At 53.5% G+C, this 15,117-nt stretch overlaps 2 protein-coding genes across 4 annotated transcripts in view; one reads left to right on the top strand and one right to left on the bottom strand.

Annotated features, from left to right (window-relative positions):
- The window catches only part of CIT (citron rho-interacting serine/threonine kinase), a 308,696-nt gene extending 300,851 nt beyond the window's left edge, over positions 1-7,845 (top strand). For all 3 annotated transcript variants that reach the window (XM_045296872.1, XM_004709562.2, XM_045296871.1), the window contains 2 exons: positions 4,185-4,485; positions 5,366-7,845. In XM_045296872.1, coding sequence (XP_045152807.1) covers positions 4,185-4,485; positions 5,366-5,389 — 325 coding nt within the window. In that variant the 3' untranslated portion in view covers positions 5,390-7,845. The remainder of the gene's footprint in view (positions 1-4,184; positions 4,486-5,365) is intronic.
- A 4,968-nt stretch (positions 7,846-12,813) lies between these two features.
- The window catches only part of PRKAB1 (protein kinase AMP-activated non-catalytic subunit beta 1), an 8,664-nt gene continuing 6,360 nt past the window's right edge, over positions 12,814-15,117 (bottom strand). The window contains exons 5-7 of the mRNA XM_004709561.3: positions 14,631-14,764; positions 14,202-14,270; positions 12,814-14,002 (exon numbers count right to left, since the gene is read on the bottom strand). Of these exons, the coding sequence (XP_004709618.1) occupies positions 13,925-14,002; positions 14,202-14,270; positions 14,631-14,764 (281 nt within the window). The 3' untranslated portion in view covers positions 12,814-13,924. The remainder of the gene's footprint in view (positions 14,003-14,201; positions 14,271-14,630; positions 14,765-15,117) is intronic.

Genomic DNA, 15,117 nt, shown 5'->3' with positions numbered 1-15,117 from the left:
CATCTGTTTGTGTTTCCGTCTGGAGATGTCTTATTCATGCATGGGCGTGTGCATGCCTGTGTGTGTGTGTGTGTGTGTGTGTGTGTGTGTGTGTGTGTGTGTTTCTCCATCTTTTGTTGTATTACAGTTCCATTTGAATTCAGCAGCCACACAGTGTGCCCTTTGAAAACGTCAGAGGTATTTAGTGAGTTCACAGAGCTTCTGTTGGCGTGATCTGGGCCCTCCTAAAACGGAACCCCATGCTCCCCGGTGATCCTTCTCCACGTTCTTTCATTCCACTCTGGAGAGCTCCCTGTAGGACCTCTTGTGGGGAGGGTCTGACAACAACCCGTTCCCCATCTAGCTACTTTTCCTTCATCTGGAAGGACAGGTTGGCTGGCTCTAGAATCCTGGTTGGCTGGCTCTGTCCATTGGTACTCTGCATATACCGTTCTGCCACCTCCAGGAGGCAGGCCCTGGTGCCTGGTGAGTGGGCCACCAGGTGTGCATGTCATGAGCACCCGTTACGTGGGGACTTGGTTTTTGTTGCTCCTTCAAAAACTGCCTGTCTTGGCTTCTGAAGTTCGCTCCCTGCTCTGTCGAGGTGCAGTCCTCCTGGAGGACGCCCTGCTTGCAGTTCTGGACTGGAACCACCGAGCTTGTTCCTTGGGATTCGAAGATAGGTGGAAGAGCCGTCTGCCTTAGAAAATCCTGAGGTCTTGGCAAAGGCAGTTGTCAACTTCATTTTCTGAGACTGTGTCCTAATGAGGAGGCCCTTCCTTTTGTCCGCACGGCAGAAACATTGGCGTGACTTTGAGCCCCAGAACTAGCTTAAAACCCAGAAGACTCAAGTAACCACGCACTCCTGACTCTTCTGACTTAGCTCTGCTTCAAGAATGGCTGCTAGATTTTCTTTAAGTCACTTCCGACTCATGACAAACTGAAAGGAACAAAGAAGAGTCCATAAAGGTGATGGACTCACAAGGGCCCTCTCCAGGGTTTACAAAATGAAATGTTTCCAGCCTCCTCTCTGGCTTCCTGAGCAGCTGGTCCGGTGAGTTCGAACCACTAACCATGCTGCTAGCAGCCCAGTGCTGACCAGGCAGTGCCACCAGGACTCCTGAGGTCAACGCCCTCATCTAGTCTAATCCCACGTGGAGAGGCGATCGATGAAGCTTTCCTTCCGTTGCCTCATTGGTCCCGGGGCCTGGCACCTTCCTTTGATTAGACGGTTGCTTATTCTTTGGGGGGCAGTGGTTCCAGTCCCTGTGAACACAGGGGACCCCAAAGTGCCTTTGAGTCCTCGCTCTTGACGAGCGTGTTTGGAAAATCAGCAGTCTTAAGTGGGTTTTCTTGGCTTATCAAATGTTCTTTTTGCTGCTGACTGCCTTGGGCAAGTCAGAATGTAGATGGCTAGCGAGGCGGCTGTGATTCACCGCAGGCCTCATCCCTCGGTCTGTCGAGCAGAGCGGGAAATGTAACTCCGCAAGAAATATGAAATTGACATGGTAGCTCACGGTCACTAATGGACGTGGGGGTGGAAGATTGCCCATTCAGCGGGAATGACGGGTGTTCTCTTTCCTCCATTAATCTAAGCTGACGTCCTGCCTGCTTTCCTGCTCTGTGCCTTCCTCTGGCGTCTTCCCACTGGCTCCTGGCAGGCCCCAGGGGACACTGTTGATAAGTCCTCTTTCTCTTCCAAAAAATAAAAAAGGGTGGGGTGGGGGGAACGTGTGGCCTAGTGGCTTTTTGCACTGGGCTGCTAATCACAAGGTCAGCAGTTCGAACCCACCAGCTGCTCCACAGGAGAGAGGGGACCTTGTTGGCTGATATGTTCAACCTTGGAAACCCTAGGGAGCAGTTCTACTCTGCCCTCCTGGGTCCCTGCGAGTCAGAACAGACTCAGGGAGGTGGGTTTGTGTGCTTTCCTCCTCTTACCACTAGGCTCCGTGTTGCTCTCCCACTTGGAACTTCTATGTTTTGTTTGCCTGTCACATCTCAGGGCCTTATGTCTAGAGGGGTGGTGGTGGTGGTGGTGTGTGTGTGTGAACTCTGGCTTCAACGTGTTGGGACAAAAAAATTTCAGATTGAATAGCTGTCCCGACAGCAGCACGGGGCCGTGGGGGAGCTCAGGGTTTCTGGGGCTTTGTTACCTGAACCTCAGAGCTGTGCGGGGAGAGTATTCACGAATGAGGTGGCCACTTAGGAAGTCGTCGCTACACACCCATCTCTCAGCTTCACGTTGGAGCAGGGATAGGCAAACTATGAAGGCGGTAAATAATGCGGGCTCTGTGGTCTCTGCTGTCATGTGAAATCAGCCATGGATGGTGAGTAATGGCTAGGAATGCTGTGCTCCAGTAAAACTTCATTTGCAAAAATGGGCATTGGACTCAACTTGGCCACCAAGGTTACACTAGCTCCTAACCTGCACACCCCTCCCTCATAGGTCAGCTGCTTTCCACTTACGGAGAGTGACGTAAGGGCTATGGCAAGATCAGGCTAAAGGAAAACATCAACAAGGTCACAAAATGATAGTGATTCTCTTTCATAGAGAAGGATTTATATACCAACAATTATGGTAGGCCCTTCGGGAAAAAACAACAAACTCGCAAGTATTTTTCAAGAAAAGACTTTCCTATGGTCTTGCTGTACTAGTCTAGCCTTGACATAAAAGAAATTTGATTTATTCTTATTTTTAATTGACCATTCTAATTGTAATTTCATCTTTTTAAAACAGATGGGATAAAATTACTTTCTTTTCCTGAATTTTAGTTTGAACTTCCCAAGGTGAATCCCTGCTCCAGTTTTTCACTATAGAGGTCTGCTCCCACTTTAGATAGGTTGTCTTTTGCTAGTGTTGGTTACACTCGGATGACGTGGGCCCCCTCTGTATTTCTGGATCCTTGTTTCTTCAGAGGTGGTTAGAACCACATGTGCTGGAAACGTTATTGGAAATACCCAGACCAGACCAGGGTGAGGGGTGGTGACTTCTTCGTAAAGAAATCCCAGCATTCCAACTGACGTGGTTCTGAACCACCAGCCTTGGGAACCGAGGACCTTTTCAGAGGCAGCTCTCCAGCTTGTGTCTGGTCTCTTTAGGTTCCTATGATACCAGGCCTGACGGCCACCCTCTCAGTCATCCTGTTGTTTTGACTGAGAATTACCCACTGTCTGAGCATCTCGCCTGCATCCCCGACTCTTGGAAAGCCACCTAAGGAGACAGGTGACAGCAGACTGAGAGGTCGGCAAGTGTGACAGCTGCTCAAAGCTCCCTTGTGCTGAGGGCCTTGTGGGTGGCTGGCTGCTGGTTTTAGCAACAGCAGCTTTCGCACGATGTGGCCCTCCTGCAGACAGGACAAGGGGGCCAGTCAGGGCTCATGTGACTGGCCCCAGCTACCAAGAGACTGAGCAGGGATGCTAGGTCTGACTTTGTAAGGTCATGATCTCTCCCCCACACTGAGCGTTTCCTAGAACCATTGTGTGGATTTCACAAGATGAAGTGTGTAAAGAGCCCCACAAGCTGTATGCAGCAAGCACACAGCAGCTAAAAAGTGGAAGCAGTGTCTGGCCACAAATGACTGGGTCAACCAAATGTGGAGCCCCGCACCGTGACATACTGCCCCACCACAGAGAGCCGCCGTCCAGTCGGCATTTGTGCTACAGAGCGGCTAGCCTTGGAAACATGGTGCCAGATGAAGGCGGTGTGACACCAAAGAAGGGTGACAGGTGGTGTAATGGACCGTGGACACTGAGCGGCTTTCTACTCCTGTCACCATGGAAAGTCTGGGAAACCCAAAGGGACAGTTCTACTCTGTCCTCTAGGGTCACTCTGAATCGGAATTGACTCGGTGGCAGTTTTTTAGTTTCTATTAAAATACCTAGAAGATAAACTAAGCAAGACAAGATCAGTGGTTCCCAGGGGCTGGAAGGAGGAGAGGAGGCGGGGAAAGGGGGAATCAAACCGACGGGAAAGGACTAGCACAGGGCACTGGTGCGCATTTGAGAACAGCTGAGGGAAACTTGATTTTCTTGCTTTGGTTGTCACCTCTGTTTTAGTCCACGTCTTTACCACCACCGGCAAACAGGCAAACGCCTTTCCAACACTCAGCCATGGGGGAGTGGGCAGGAGCTGCTCAGACAAGTAGGAAAATGCCCCCTGGAGTTTCGACTCCTCGGCTCCCCACCCCCCTCTCTCCTTGCCACAGCCCCAACAAGCGAGGCCCTCCAACGTACAATGAGCACATCACCAAGCGCGTGGCCTCCAGCCCGGCACCACCCGAAGGCCCCAGCCACCCCCGAGAGCCAAGCACACCCCACCGCTACCGGGAGGGGCGGACAGAGCTGCGCAGGGACAAGTCCCCAGGCCGCCCTCTGGAGCGAGAGAAGTCCCCAGGCCGGATGCTCAGCACTCGGAGAGAACGGTCCCCTGGGAGGCTGTTTGAAGAGAGCAGCCGGGGCCGGCTGCCCGTGGGGGCCGTGAGGACCCCCCTGTCCCAGGTCAATAAGGTGAGTCAACAGCCTGAGAGCCTGGGCGGCTGTCATGGAGGCCAAATGGGGCTTGGGGAGCTGAGGTCCCTCAAGGCCATAGTCGGGGAAAAGCAACTATGAATTAGGTTGGGGAGATTTTTATGAGGTCAGGATAAAAGGTACTTTATTTAAGAGGCGAGTGGAGAACCGTGTGTGTGTCTCCCCGTCTGTGAGTCTACAACCTCACAAGGTGATCGTTGACTTCCACAACCAGCCTGTGTCTAGCCCTGTGTTAAGGCGATTGAGCCAACAGGCATGTAGATTCTCCCTGTTTAAGCAGTGATGGCATACTATGCCCGCACGTGCTCGTGCACGGGCAGAATCTTTCTGGAAGGCTGCACAGAAATTGGTGGAATTGTTGCCTTCAAGAACTTGGAACCTTTAAAGTTTGAAAACTATGTGCAGTCTACCTGTATTGACCGAGCCATTGAGGCAGCATGGGAGAGGGGGTTGTTGGAGAAGGGCCCCGGGGTTTCCTGGGCAGGAGGGCTGGCTTCTGGCACCCTCACTAGAGGGAGGGACAGCCACTCTGCTTCCCTGGGTCACTTCTTCCTGCCAGTAGTGGGGGAGGGAAGCTGTCCCAGTGTGGCATCTCATCCTCACCGCGACAACAGTTTGAGTGTGTGGGAGCATGAGAGCAAGCGAGCGAGACTCCTACACAGGATGTCAGGAGGGTGGTTGTCTGTAGTGCTCACCGGAGGGATCCCAGGCTCAGAGGGTTGGCCCGGGGAGGTAGCGCCGCCCTGCTGGACAGACGGCTCAGGCGCTGCTTGCTTCCTGCTCTGACTGTGCACACCGCGTTGCGCCATTTCTGGCTTTGGACGCCCGAGCCCTGTTGCAATCCATGTTTTGTTCCTAGGTCTGGGACCAGTCTTCAGTCTAAATTGCAGCCAGAAAACCCGACTCCTCATCAGTCTGCAGGAAAACACCAAACAAACTATGGGATTCTGCTGAAGGGGACCCTGTCGCCCACCCACTCGGCCACCGGTGGCACAGCTGGGCTTAGACCCCTCTGCACGGACACCCCATCTCCAGGAGGAGGCAGGTGGCTGAGAGGCCCTAGCAGAGCCGCCACACCTTGGCGCCTCCTCCTCCTCCTCCGACACCTTCCTGCAGTCATCTTTGCACTTTGTCACTCTTCCAGAGCATTCATAACACTTTTGTACTAGCTCGGCCTGGACACGTCCATCCAAGAAAACTGACTTGGCGCCCTGTGGCTAGGACCCTAGTGACCAGAGACTTCAGGTCCTAGGGAGGTTGGCTTCCTCTTTTAATCTCTCTCTCTCTCTCTCTCTCACTCTCGGGTTCTTTTCACTCTCTCTTTTTTTTTTTAAGACAACAGAATTCTTAATAGATTTGACTAGTATTTCCTGTCGTAGTCCTTTTTAGCTAGACCAGACCATCCGGTCTTTGCCACTGAAACGTGTCGTAGACGAGTCCTTCGGTTGCTAGCCTCCCCCACCCCCACCCCAACCCCGGTCCGTAGGGTCATTCTGTTTTGAGTCCATCCTCCCCGGTGGCCCTGCGTCTCCCAGGGTGACATCCTAGCCAAATGTTTACTGTTCTCATTGCCTTTTATGGCCTTGACGACTTCCCCTCCCACCAGCTGAGAATGTATGGAGGTCAGCCGGCCTCAGTGCGGAGGCAGTGACTTGGGGCCAAGGGACCTCGTGGAGCTTTCCTCCCCACCCCTGGCCATCATCTCCCAGCCTGCTGCCCCCACTTCCATGTCGCTTTGGCCAGGGAAGCATGCACTAGACTTGCTCTGCACCCAGTGTCCGTGGCACTCTGGGCCGGGGTGTGAGTCCGATCTGGGATGGGGTGAGTCCCCTGCCCGGGAGCCCTGCATGGTGGTTCGCTGCATGTGCTGCCCCACCCTCCTGGCTGGCCCCCTTGGGTCGCTCTGCCAATGCCTCGCCATCATACCACAGCTCCTGCCGATGGAGCCCCTCTGCCGACTTGCCAAATATCTGGCCACCACAAGCTGCAGTCTGTAGCACTGAACAAACACAAAACAAAACGCTCACGCCTTATGACCAGAGAAGGATTTTGGCACACCACCACCTCTTACCCACTCTCCCCTCCAACTTCCATGCTGCCCCTGTAGATGACTCTGTGTGTACACACACACACACACACACACACACACACACACGCACGCGCCAGCCCAGTTTTACCCACACAAAACTGTGACTTCCTAAGTGGGCCTTTCCCTAGGACGCCGGAGAAAGGAGCCGCAGCTCAACTGCCCCCCTCTGCCGAGGTGGGGACGCCCTCCTAGGTGCAGTGCAGCTCCCCTGGCTCCTCTGCCCTCCACAGGAGGACAGCATTCCTGGGGTGCAAGAACCCCCCTCGAGGTTTTACATCAGGCAAGCTAACTAGCGGCCTTACTTCTGCCTTCAGTCTCCCACAAGGCACCTCTTGCTTTGGGTTCCCCAGGACTCTTCGGCATGCCTCTACCAGCCAAGGCACACCCTAGGTACACTGAAGGCTAGAGCCGTCTCCACTGCAGCCAGTGACCTCGGCCACCTGTCTGGCCACATGTCCACAGTGTGGCCGCGCCCCAGATTGCAGCCTGGCCCCGACCCCAGCTCCTTCCTGCTCGTCTCTTAACCGAAGTGCTTTCTCATCGGGATCTCCCAAGACTCCTCCATGCTGTGGCCCCTCCGGGAGCGTCCTGGCGTTGTGCTGTTATGTGTTGCTTGGCGTCCTACCCCATCCTCCCCTTCCACCCCCAGGGCATATTTGACCGAATGTTTGCTGAAGTTCTTTGTCTCTTGGTCCACGAGTATATGGAACGGTCACTGAACATGGGTCTTTGAGCCTTGGCATCTCATCTAGGGTCTCCATGAGCAATGGCCTCTTAAGCCCTGAGTGTGCACCCCGAGTCTCATCTGTGAAGCGCTTCCCGCTATAGAACTAGCTCAAAAAGTCGACTGTACATATTTACAAGAAACTTTATATTCGTAAAAAAAAAAAAGAAAATAAGGAAATTGAATTGGTTTCTACTTTTTTATTGTAAAAGGTGCATTTTTTCAACACTTACTTTTGGTTCCCAACGGTGGTAGCCCGTGGATGGCCGTCCTCCCTGGATTGTGGTGGGGAGCCCCATGTGACCACCAAGATCCCAGCAGGAAATACTGTAACACGAAATGTCAGTCAAAAGCTTATTAGCATAAATACGATCTTAGGCCTCCAACGTACAGGCTTTTTCTTCATTACCTTTTTTTATTCAGAACAAGCGAGGGAACACAAGGAAAGTCCTGTCCGAGGTCCACCTTGAAAGGAATGAACTTTGTTGTCCAACAATAGCAAAATAAAACAACCAACGAAAACGTTTGCTCTAGTGCAGCGACCGCTTCTTTTCTTGAGACCGCCAGCCGTCCATGGCCTGGCCTCCTATCATGGTCTGGGGATGAGGGGTACCGTGTGTACTTTGTGGGGAGGACTTTCCTCCGGGGCAGGGCTGGGAGAGTGGTCCACTGCTGTCTTCGAGTCTGGAGACTGGTGATGGCGAGAAGGCAGAGGGTGGTGGTGTCTTTTTTAAAATAATTTTACTCTGAGGCCTCCTGCAGCTCTTATCACAATCGCTGCATCCATCCATCGTGCCAAGCGTATCTGTATATAATGTTGCCATCATCCTTTTCAAAACATTTTCTTTCTACTTGAGCCCTTGGTATCAGCTCCCCCCCCCACCCCATCCTTCTCCCTCCCTCAGAACCCTGGATAATTTATCTTTTTGTTTTTTCCACGTCTTACACCAACCACTGTCTCCCTTCAACTACTTTTCTGCTGTTCGCCTTGTCTTCGGTTGGGTTGCCACTTCCAATGACTTATGAATTGGCTGCTGAAGTCATGTTAAAGGACAACTGGAAAGCCCCTTAAGTAGTTAACCGGGTTAACCGGGCCCTGTTGAAAGGATTATTCAAGAATAGATTACTGGGCTCTCCAACAGTGCAGCTAGCCAGGAAAGAGGTCAACTCACACGTTTCTGCTCACCCATTCTGATAGGGCCACAAGGATTGAACAATGGGACTTTCTTCCTAGAGGGAGGAGTTCAGGTCAAAGCAGTTTAAAATGTCAGTAAGGGCTTCTGTCTCTCACGGTTAGTTGACAGTCTGCAGGGTAGATTTTCTCTCGGTGGTTCTTTTTGTTTGGTTTTTGCTTGTTCCCCTTCCTTCATGAGCGTGAAATGTGCTTGCTCCAGGCATGTTTTGGCAAGTGCCTTCCCTGGGGTTCCTGCTGTTCTGCCCGTTGATTGTGACTGCTGTGTGAGGTCAGCCGAGCCTGGCCAGAGCTGCACCCCCAGCATCCTAGCTGATGTCCTGATGGGAACAACCATTGCAAGTCTGTCACAAAGAGCGAAAACCAGGCAGAAGAGGAACACTTCGGAGGTTGGGGCCTCTCTCGCCTCAGACCATTGGGAAAACACCCATTAAATAGCTGCATGTCAGTGACTGTCCGGATGACTCTTGAGGTACAGAATCTTTGGAAACCCAAGTCTGCGTGGCGGGTGTGCTGCCAAAGGAAGGTGCCAGGTCCCCCCGAAGGTAGAGCCCGAGAAGCAGCCAGTAGAAGTCTCCACCCTTGCGCCAAACCAGGCCCAGCTTTCCACACCACTGCGGTTCTCCAGCTTGCTTGCTGGAGCAGAGGCCAGCATCCTGTCTTCCGGGCTGACAACTTCATTTTCAGGAGACTACAGGTGACGTTGGTAATTCCATAACCATGAAAACTAGGCTTTGGAGACTGGCCAAAAGGAAAGGGTCTGCTTAGATTGAACAGCTGGTTTGACTGCAGGCTTGGGCCTCTCAAATGGGATTTGCTCTGGAAAAACATTTCATACAGATTTAATCTAAAGCTAAGCCTACCAGGTGGGACCAGCCGAGCTTTCACATTCCCATCTAGCAGTTACACTGGCCTGTACCAGTGGTCTTAAGTTTGCGGGGAGAGAGGGGGCTTAGTTTCCTCTTTGACTCCCCAGAGAACATTTGGCAATGTCTGGAGGCATGTTTGGTGGGTAAAACTGGGAGGAGGTTGCTCCTGGCCTCTACCCGTTTAAACATCCTACAGTGCACAAGGCAGCCCCTGCCCATCCAAGAGTTCCAGAGTGTCAGTGGTACCTGCCTATAGACCCTGGGTGTGTTCTGCTCTGATTTCTTGGCAGTTCAATTATCACTTAAGAATAAAGCCTGGGGATTGTGGTGCTTGGCGCACAGCGTTTTGCATGTAAAAAGTAACACCTGCCCAGTGTTCAAACCAGGAGCCCAGCTGGCATGCCTTGGCTTGGTAACCTCAAGATCAGGATTTTGAAATGACCAGCTAGCGGTTCCATGGGAGAAAAACAGGCTTTCTATTCCCGTAAAGAGTTCCAGCCCTGGCAACTCCCCAGAGCAGTTCTACCCTGTCCTGTAGTGCTGCTGGAAGGCAGAATCAACAGATGGCCGTGCGTTTGGTTTGGTTTTGCTTGGAGTGCTTTGGCTTTTCCGAAGCTGTGGAGAGAGGACAGTGGAAGTACAGTCTTGGCCACTTGGTTTTCTGGAATCTGTCAATGGTTGATGCAACTCTGACCCCAGGGGCCTGTTAGAAGCAGAGGAACCTGCCTCGGAAATGCCTTTTCTACATGATCCTGGTCACAGAGGACCACAGAAAGGGAGCGTCAAGCTGACCCCGGCAGCTGCCTCTGGAGCCGTCTCCTGTGGTCTCCCTTGTCTCCTCTCTCAAGTGTTCCAGATGGGACCTTGTGGGGCGCTGTGAAGCCATTCCTGACTCGCGGTGACCCAGTGCAACAGAACTGCCCCATTGGGTTTCCTGGCCTGCTCTTGCATCCCACAGGGCCATTGGGTGGGTTTGAACTGCCAACCTCCGGGTCAGTGGTGGAGCGCTTCAGCGTTGGAGCCCAGATGGTTTTACTCAGGCAGAAGGGCAGATCAGATGGGGGAGCTGAGGGCCGAGCCCAGCGCTCCTGGTCGGGGTGGGCCCTGGCTGCTGCTCCACCTGTGGGTCCCGCTTCAAGGGTCTGCCTCACTCCAGTGAGGGTCCTAAGAACCTGTGCTTTTTGCACATGCTTTGTTCCTAACTTACTTCCCTTGTCCTCGGGACCATTGTAGTTGGCACTCCAGGGTGTAGAAGGCCCTAGTCCCTCCCCACCAGTTCCTGTGTGGAGGAAGAATTCCTCAGCCGCTGGATGGAAATGTGCTGCGTGGTCTGTAGATTTGGTTTCACTCGCTGCCAAAACGCTGGTCCCAGAGGGACTTGGGGACAGAGCACTTGGCTTAAGAGGGAATTTAATTGTGCTCATCAGGAAGGAACTGATAGACTCACAAATGGACATTGGTTTTTCCTAGAATGGGATAGCACTTTCTGGGTTTTCCGTCTTGGGTGTGGGAGCCTACGGAGTTGGTGGGGGCAAGGGCCCATGTTCGCTCCTGGGCTCGGCTTCCAGTTGTCTGCGGCTGCACCCTCTCCACAGAGTGCATAGGGCACCCAGACAGAGGACCGTCTAGTGCTAGTCCTCCACCTCCTGTTGTGCGGGGAGGAATTCAAGGTAAGTGATCTGGCCAAGGTCACAGGTAGTCAGCACCGAACAGGGCCACATACAGACCATTCTTTAGAAAAGGCAGTATCGGGAATGGCTGATGCCAATGTGCCAGGCTTGGCTGGTGACTGCTCTCGGAGCTCTATGGACGTACCCGTCTGCACTGTATGTAAGTGGAGCTGCAGGGAGGGGTCAGTCTTGCCAGCAACCTTGGGCTTTGGCTCCAGCATTTTCCTCTCTGGCTTTTCCTGTGAGGATCCTTAGTTTCAGCTCCACAACTCCATCTCTATGTAAGTTTTTAGAAGGAAAACTCTTACCTTCATTCAAAAGCAATTTGAGTTAACTTTTAACCGAGTCACCTGCCCTCACCCACATAGGGAATTCCAATGCAAAGCAAGCACTGGTTGTGTCCTCAGTCACCCCACTTTACCTGTGGCAGGCTTTCCTTTTCCACATTGGCGATGGGCCTCCAAAAATCCGTCTTCCGGTCTCATCTTTCCATAAATGTTTTGAAGCCTCCCTCCCCACCCTTACCTTCAGCTCTTTGAGTGGAAGGTGTCACATGGATTTGTGGGCAGTCTTCCCAGTGGACTTGTGGGATGCTTCTAGAAGAGGATGGTATGCTCTAACTCAGCGGTTCTCAACCTGTGGGTTGCGACCCCTTTGGGGGTCAAATGACTCTTTCACGGGTCACCTGATTCCTAACAGTAGCAAAATGGCATTTATTTAGTAGCAAGAAAAATAATTTTATTTGGGAGGGTCACCACAACATGAACTGTATTAAAGGGTCGCGGCATTGGGAAGGAGAACCACTGCTCTAAGTGCACCAAGCTGTGCTGCATTGGGCAAGGCATAGTTCAGCCCCTCAGGCATCTCTGGCTCCTGGGCTGTAGGGGGTCTCTAACTGGCTCCTACCTAATCTACCTTGGGCGGTTGTGCACTGTCAGGAGAGCTCATTGATTGGCTGGGCTCTTTTCTAGCTGCCTCCCCCCACCGTGCTCTCTTCTGAGTCAGTTCAAGTTGGAAGCGAGACTCGTTTCTGGGGAGTAGGGTGCTGGGCACATCATTCAGGTGGTCACTGGGCTTAGGATTCACACAGGCTTGTTTCTGGGACTAGAGGGAATCCCTTTGGAGGTTGGGGGCTTAGCTACACGAGGGGGCTTCAGAAGTTCTTTGTCAACAGAAAAGTGCTATAAGACCATGGGATTTCCCCACCCTTTTTGAAACCCCCTTGTGTTTTTACAATGAAAGCTGTGATCTGGTTCGGGAAGCAGGATTTGTCGATTTCCTTTGTGATCTGTTGGGGTGGCCCAGAGCCAGGTGGCAGTGTCCCATGTGAGGTCCCCATAAGTCACAGGCTGACTTGACAGGAGCCAACCAGTCCCTCTCACTAAGATCGTGGTCCCGTCACTTGGGGCTTCAGGCTGGGCTCAGCGAGCATGCATCCTGGAGTGCGGCCCAGGCCACCCCAGCCCTCTTCTGCCACCATTTTGCATGTTTCCTTGGGCCCTGGAAGGAAAGGCTTAAAGGGACAACAGGATGTGGTCTAGCTGAGAACGCAGCTTTGAAACCAGCCAAGCCAAGGTTTGTTAGTTAGGGACAAGGAAAGCAGAGCCTCCGGCCTGGGGAGAGGACCTTTCCTGCTCACTTGCTCAGGGCAGTCTGAGCAAACGCTTGGACTCACACCTCCCCAACAAGCACTACATGCAATGAGCCTCGGGGGAGGGCCAGCCCCCACCAGACTGGGTAAAACTGGCCTCCAACACAGGTTCGACTCTTTTAAGTTTTATTGAAACAAGGTGATAGTCATTTCATGCTTTGAGAACAAAAAAGGGAGCTGGGAATTCAGGTTTACCAAATAAACCCTGGACACCAGGGCCCTTGTCCCACCCCTCACCCTCTGCGGGCAGCTCTTGGGAAACTGAGTCAAAGAACCCGGTCCTTCACTTGGTCCACGAGGCCACCGTCTACTTTCGGATCTCTTCAACCTCCTCCCTCGGGGCAGAGAGGTGTTGGGCCCGGCGGCCTGGGCTGCCATTTGAAACAGGTGGGTGCCTCTCCATCGCCATGGTTTTGGTTTTTAATAGTAATACTCGCGCCTCAGAGTGACTCGAACTGAAGCTGGGCAGGCCGGCCTCCCCGCCCCAGCAGCGGGGCCTGGGGGTGGCTCAGCCGGCTGGAGAAAGCGGTAGCAGTCTGGTGTCTGTTTGGAGGTCAGATTATTGCTGAGCACATGTCACGTGATCCATGGCCCAAGTGTGGTGATGGAACGTTGCCTTAAGGCCCTACAGTCGACCACCTCTGGGATATAAAAGGTTCTTAGTGCACCAAAGTATAAGAAGTAAGTGAGAAACTTCATCTGGAAATCAGACAGGTTCTAATTTCTATAGAAACGTCCCCTCTCTGCGACAGAATGGAAGAGAACCTATTGCTTTGATTACAGTGGAGGACAGGCAAGGCCAACCGTGCGCGTGCTGCTAGCGCCACCGCCACGTCCCGACTGGGGCGAGACTGGGAAGATGCACAGAGTCAAGGAATTCTGTGTGGCCTCGGTGCCCTGCCTGGCGGTCCTGGCTTGAGAACGCCCTCCGTGACCAGGTGGGTGGATGGAGACTGAGTGGCACCTGTCCCTTCGCAGTGCCATGCGGTGGCTGCAGCTCACCTGGGCGGGGCTCGAAGCCTCTGGGGTGAGGACCGTTGCAGACACGGTGCTCCTGGAGCTGCTCGAGCCTGAAACAGACCTTCAAGTAGAGCTTGGGCCGGCATGAGCTGTCCCACCGAGTGTGAAATGAGCGATGCGTGGTCCATTCCCGCTCGCATGAAGCATGCCCGTGGAGCCCGGTGGCCCGGGCTGCCCCCTGCGGCCTGACCACTCCCAGCTCCTCATATGGGCTTGTAGAGCAAGGTGGTGACGTACTTCTTCTTGTACCGGTGGGTTGCGCTCAGCACCATCACGCCATCCTACGGAAGAGGGTGAACACGACCTATGGCTGTCTAACCTCCCCCTGCCTGAGGATCCACAAAGATACAGAAGGGAAACACCGATTCCTGGGCCCACCATCAGAACCTGAGCGTGCAGGTCTGCAGGCGAGCCCATGACGCCAGGGCACCTCAGACCCCACCAGAGACACAGCTCTGGTGACAAGAAATGGCTCATTACCTTGATGGAGAGAGCATACAGGTGGTTCAACATGACGTGATTGGGCTCCGGGAGCAGGGCTGGATCACACTGTGGGCACACAGGCAGGTTTGAGCACCGTGAATAGCCACAGCCCCAAGACTACCACCTTCCTAAACTGCAGCCTCATCCCTGTCGTCTGAGGGCGGGGGTGGCACGAAGCGCTGGCACTCGGAGCACTTCTGGTGAGAGGGAGGAAGACCAGCTCTTCCCCCGGGCCTCACAGGGACCGAGGAACGATCCTCTGGGCTCAGGGTGGCCAAGTAAAGAGCCAGCGGAATTATCCAGCCCCGTAGTGATGCCGAGTATGGGTCTGAGCAGCTGGCCCTGCGGACCATACCACCTCATGAAGAAAGGAGAGTAGCCCATGTGTTTTCTGGGCAATGCCAGGTGTGGCATCCAGTGACTCACCGAGATCCCTGTGTCCTTGTTCAGGATGACTTGCAGCAGGTGGGGCGGGAGGATGGGGGGCGCCTTAAAGCGTTCCTCTGGCTTACAGATGTAGGGCTCCTGGTGGTAGGGCCCGGGCGGGGAACTCGACAGCTCTGTTGGAGAGGACAACAGATGACAAGACATTGACACTGACTTTGACAAGTGGGACTTGTAGGATCAGGCCTGTTTCACAATGGCGGTCATCTAGTTTTCTTGTGTCTTAGCCCCTCAAAACAGGCCGGCAGTCGCTGTGTGTTCCAGGAGTACACTCCGAGGCTCTGGCAGGAGATAGTGCAGACTTGACTAACCACGAGGCTGGTGATTTATCGCCCGAGCCTCACAGGGAAGCTGGCAGACGGGGGGGCTGCAGGTTCCCGGGAGACTTCCAGTGTATATTGTGGGAGAATGCCCGAATTGGAGCTGTCAGTCACAACAGCACAGAGGACAGAACAGCCTGTACGTCTCA

This window comes from Echinops telfairi, unplaced genomic scaffold (assembly GCF_000313985.2).
Source record: "Echinops telfairi isolate 266 unplaced genomic scaffold, ASM31398v2 ScPeMD7_7412;HRSCAF=8450, whole genome shotgun sequence".
NCBI classification, from domain to species: Eukaryota; Metazoa; Chordata; class Mammalia; order Afrosoricida; family Tenrecidae; genus Echinops; species Echinops telfairi.
This window is presented reverse-complemented; position numbering and strand designations above follow the sequence as displayed.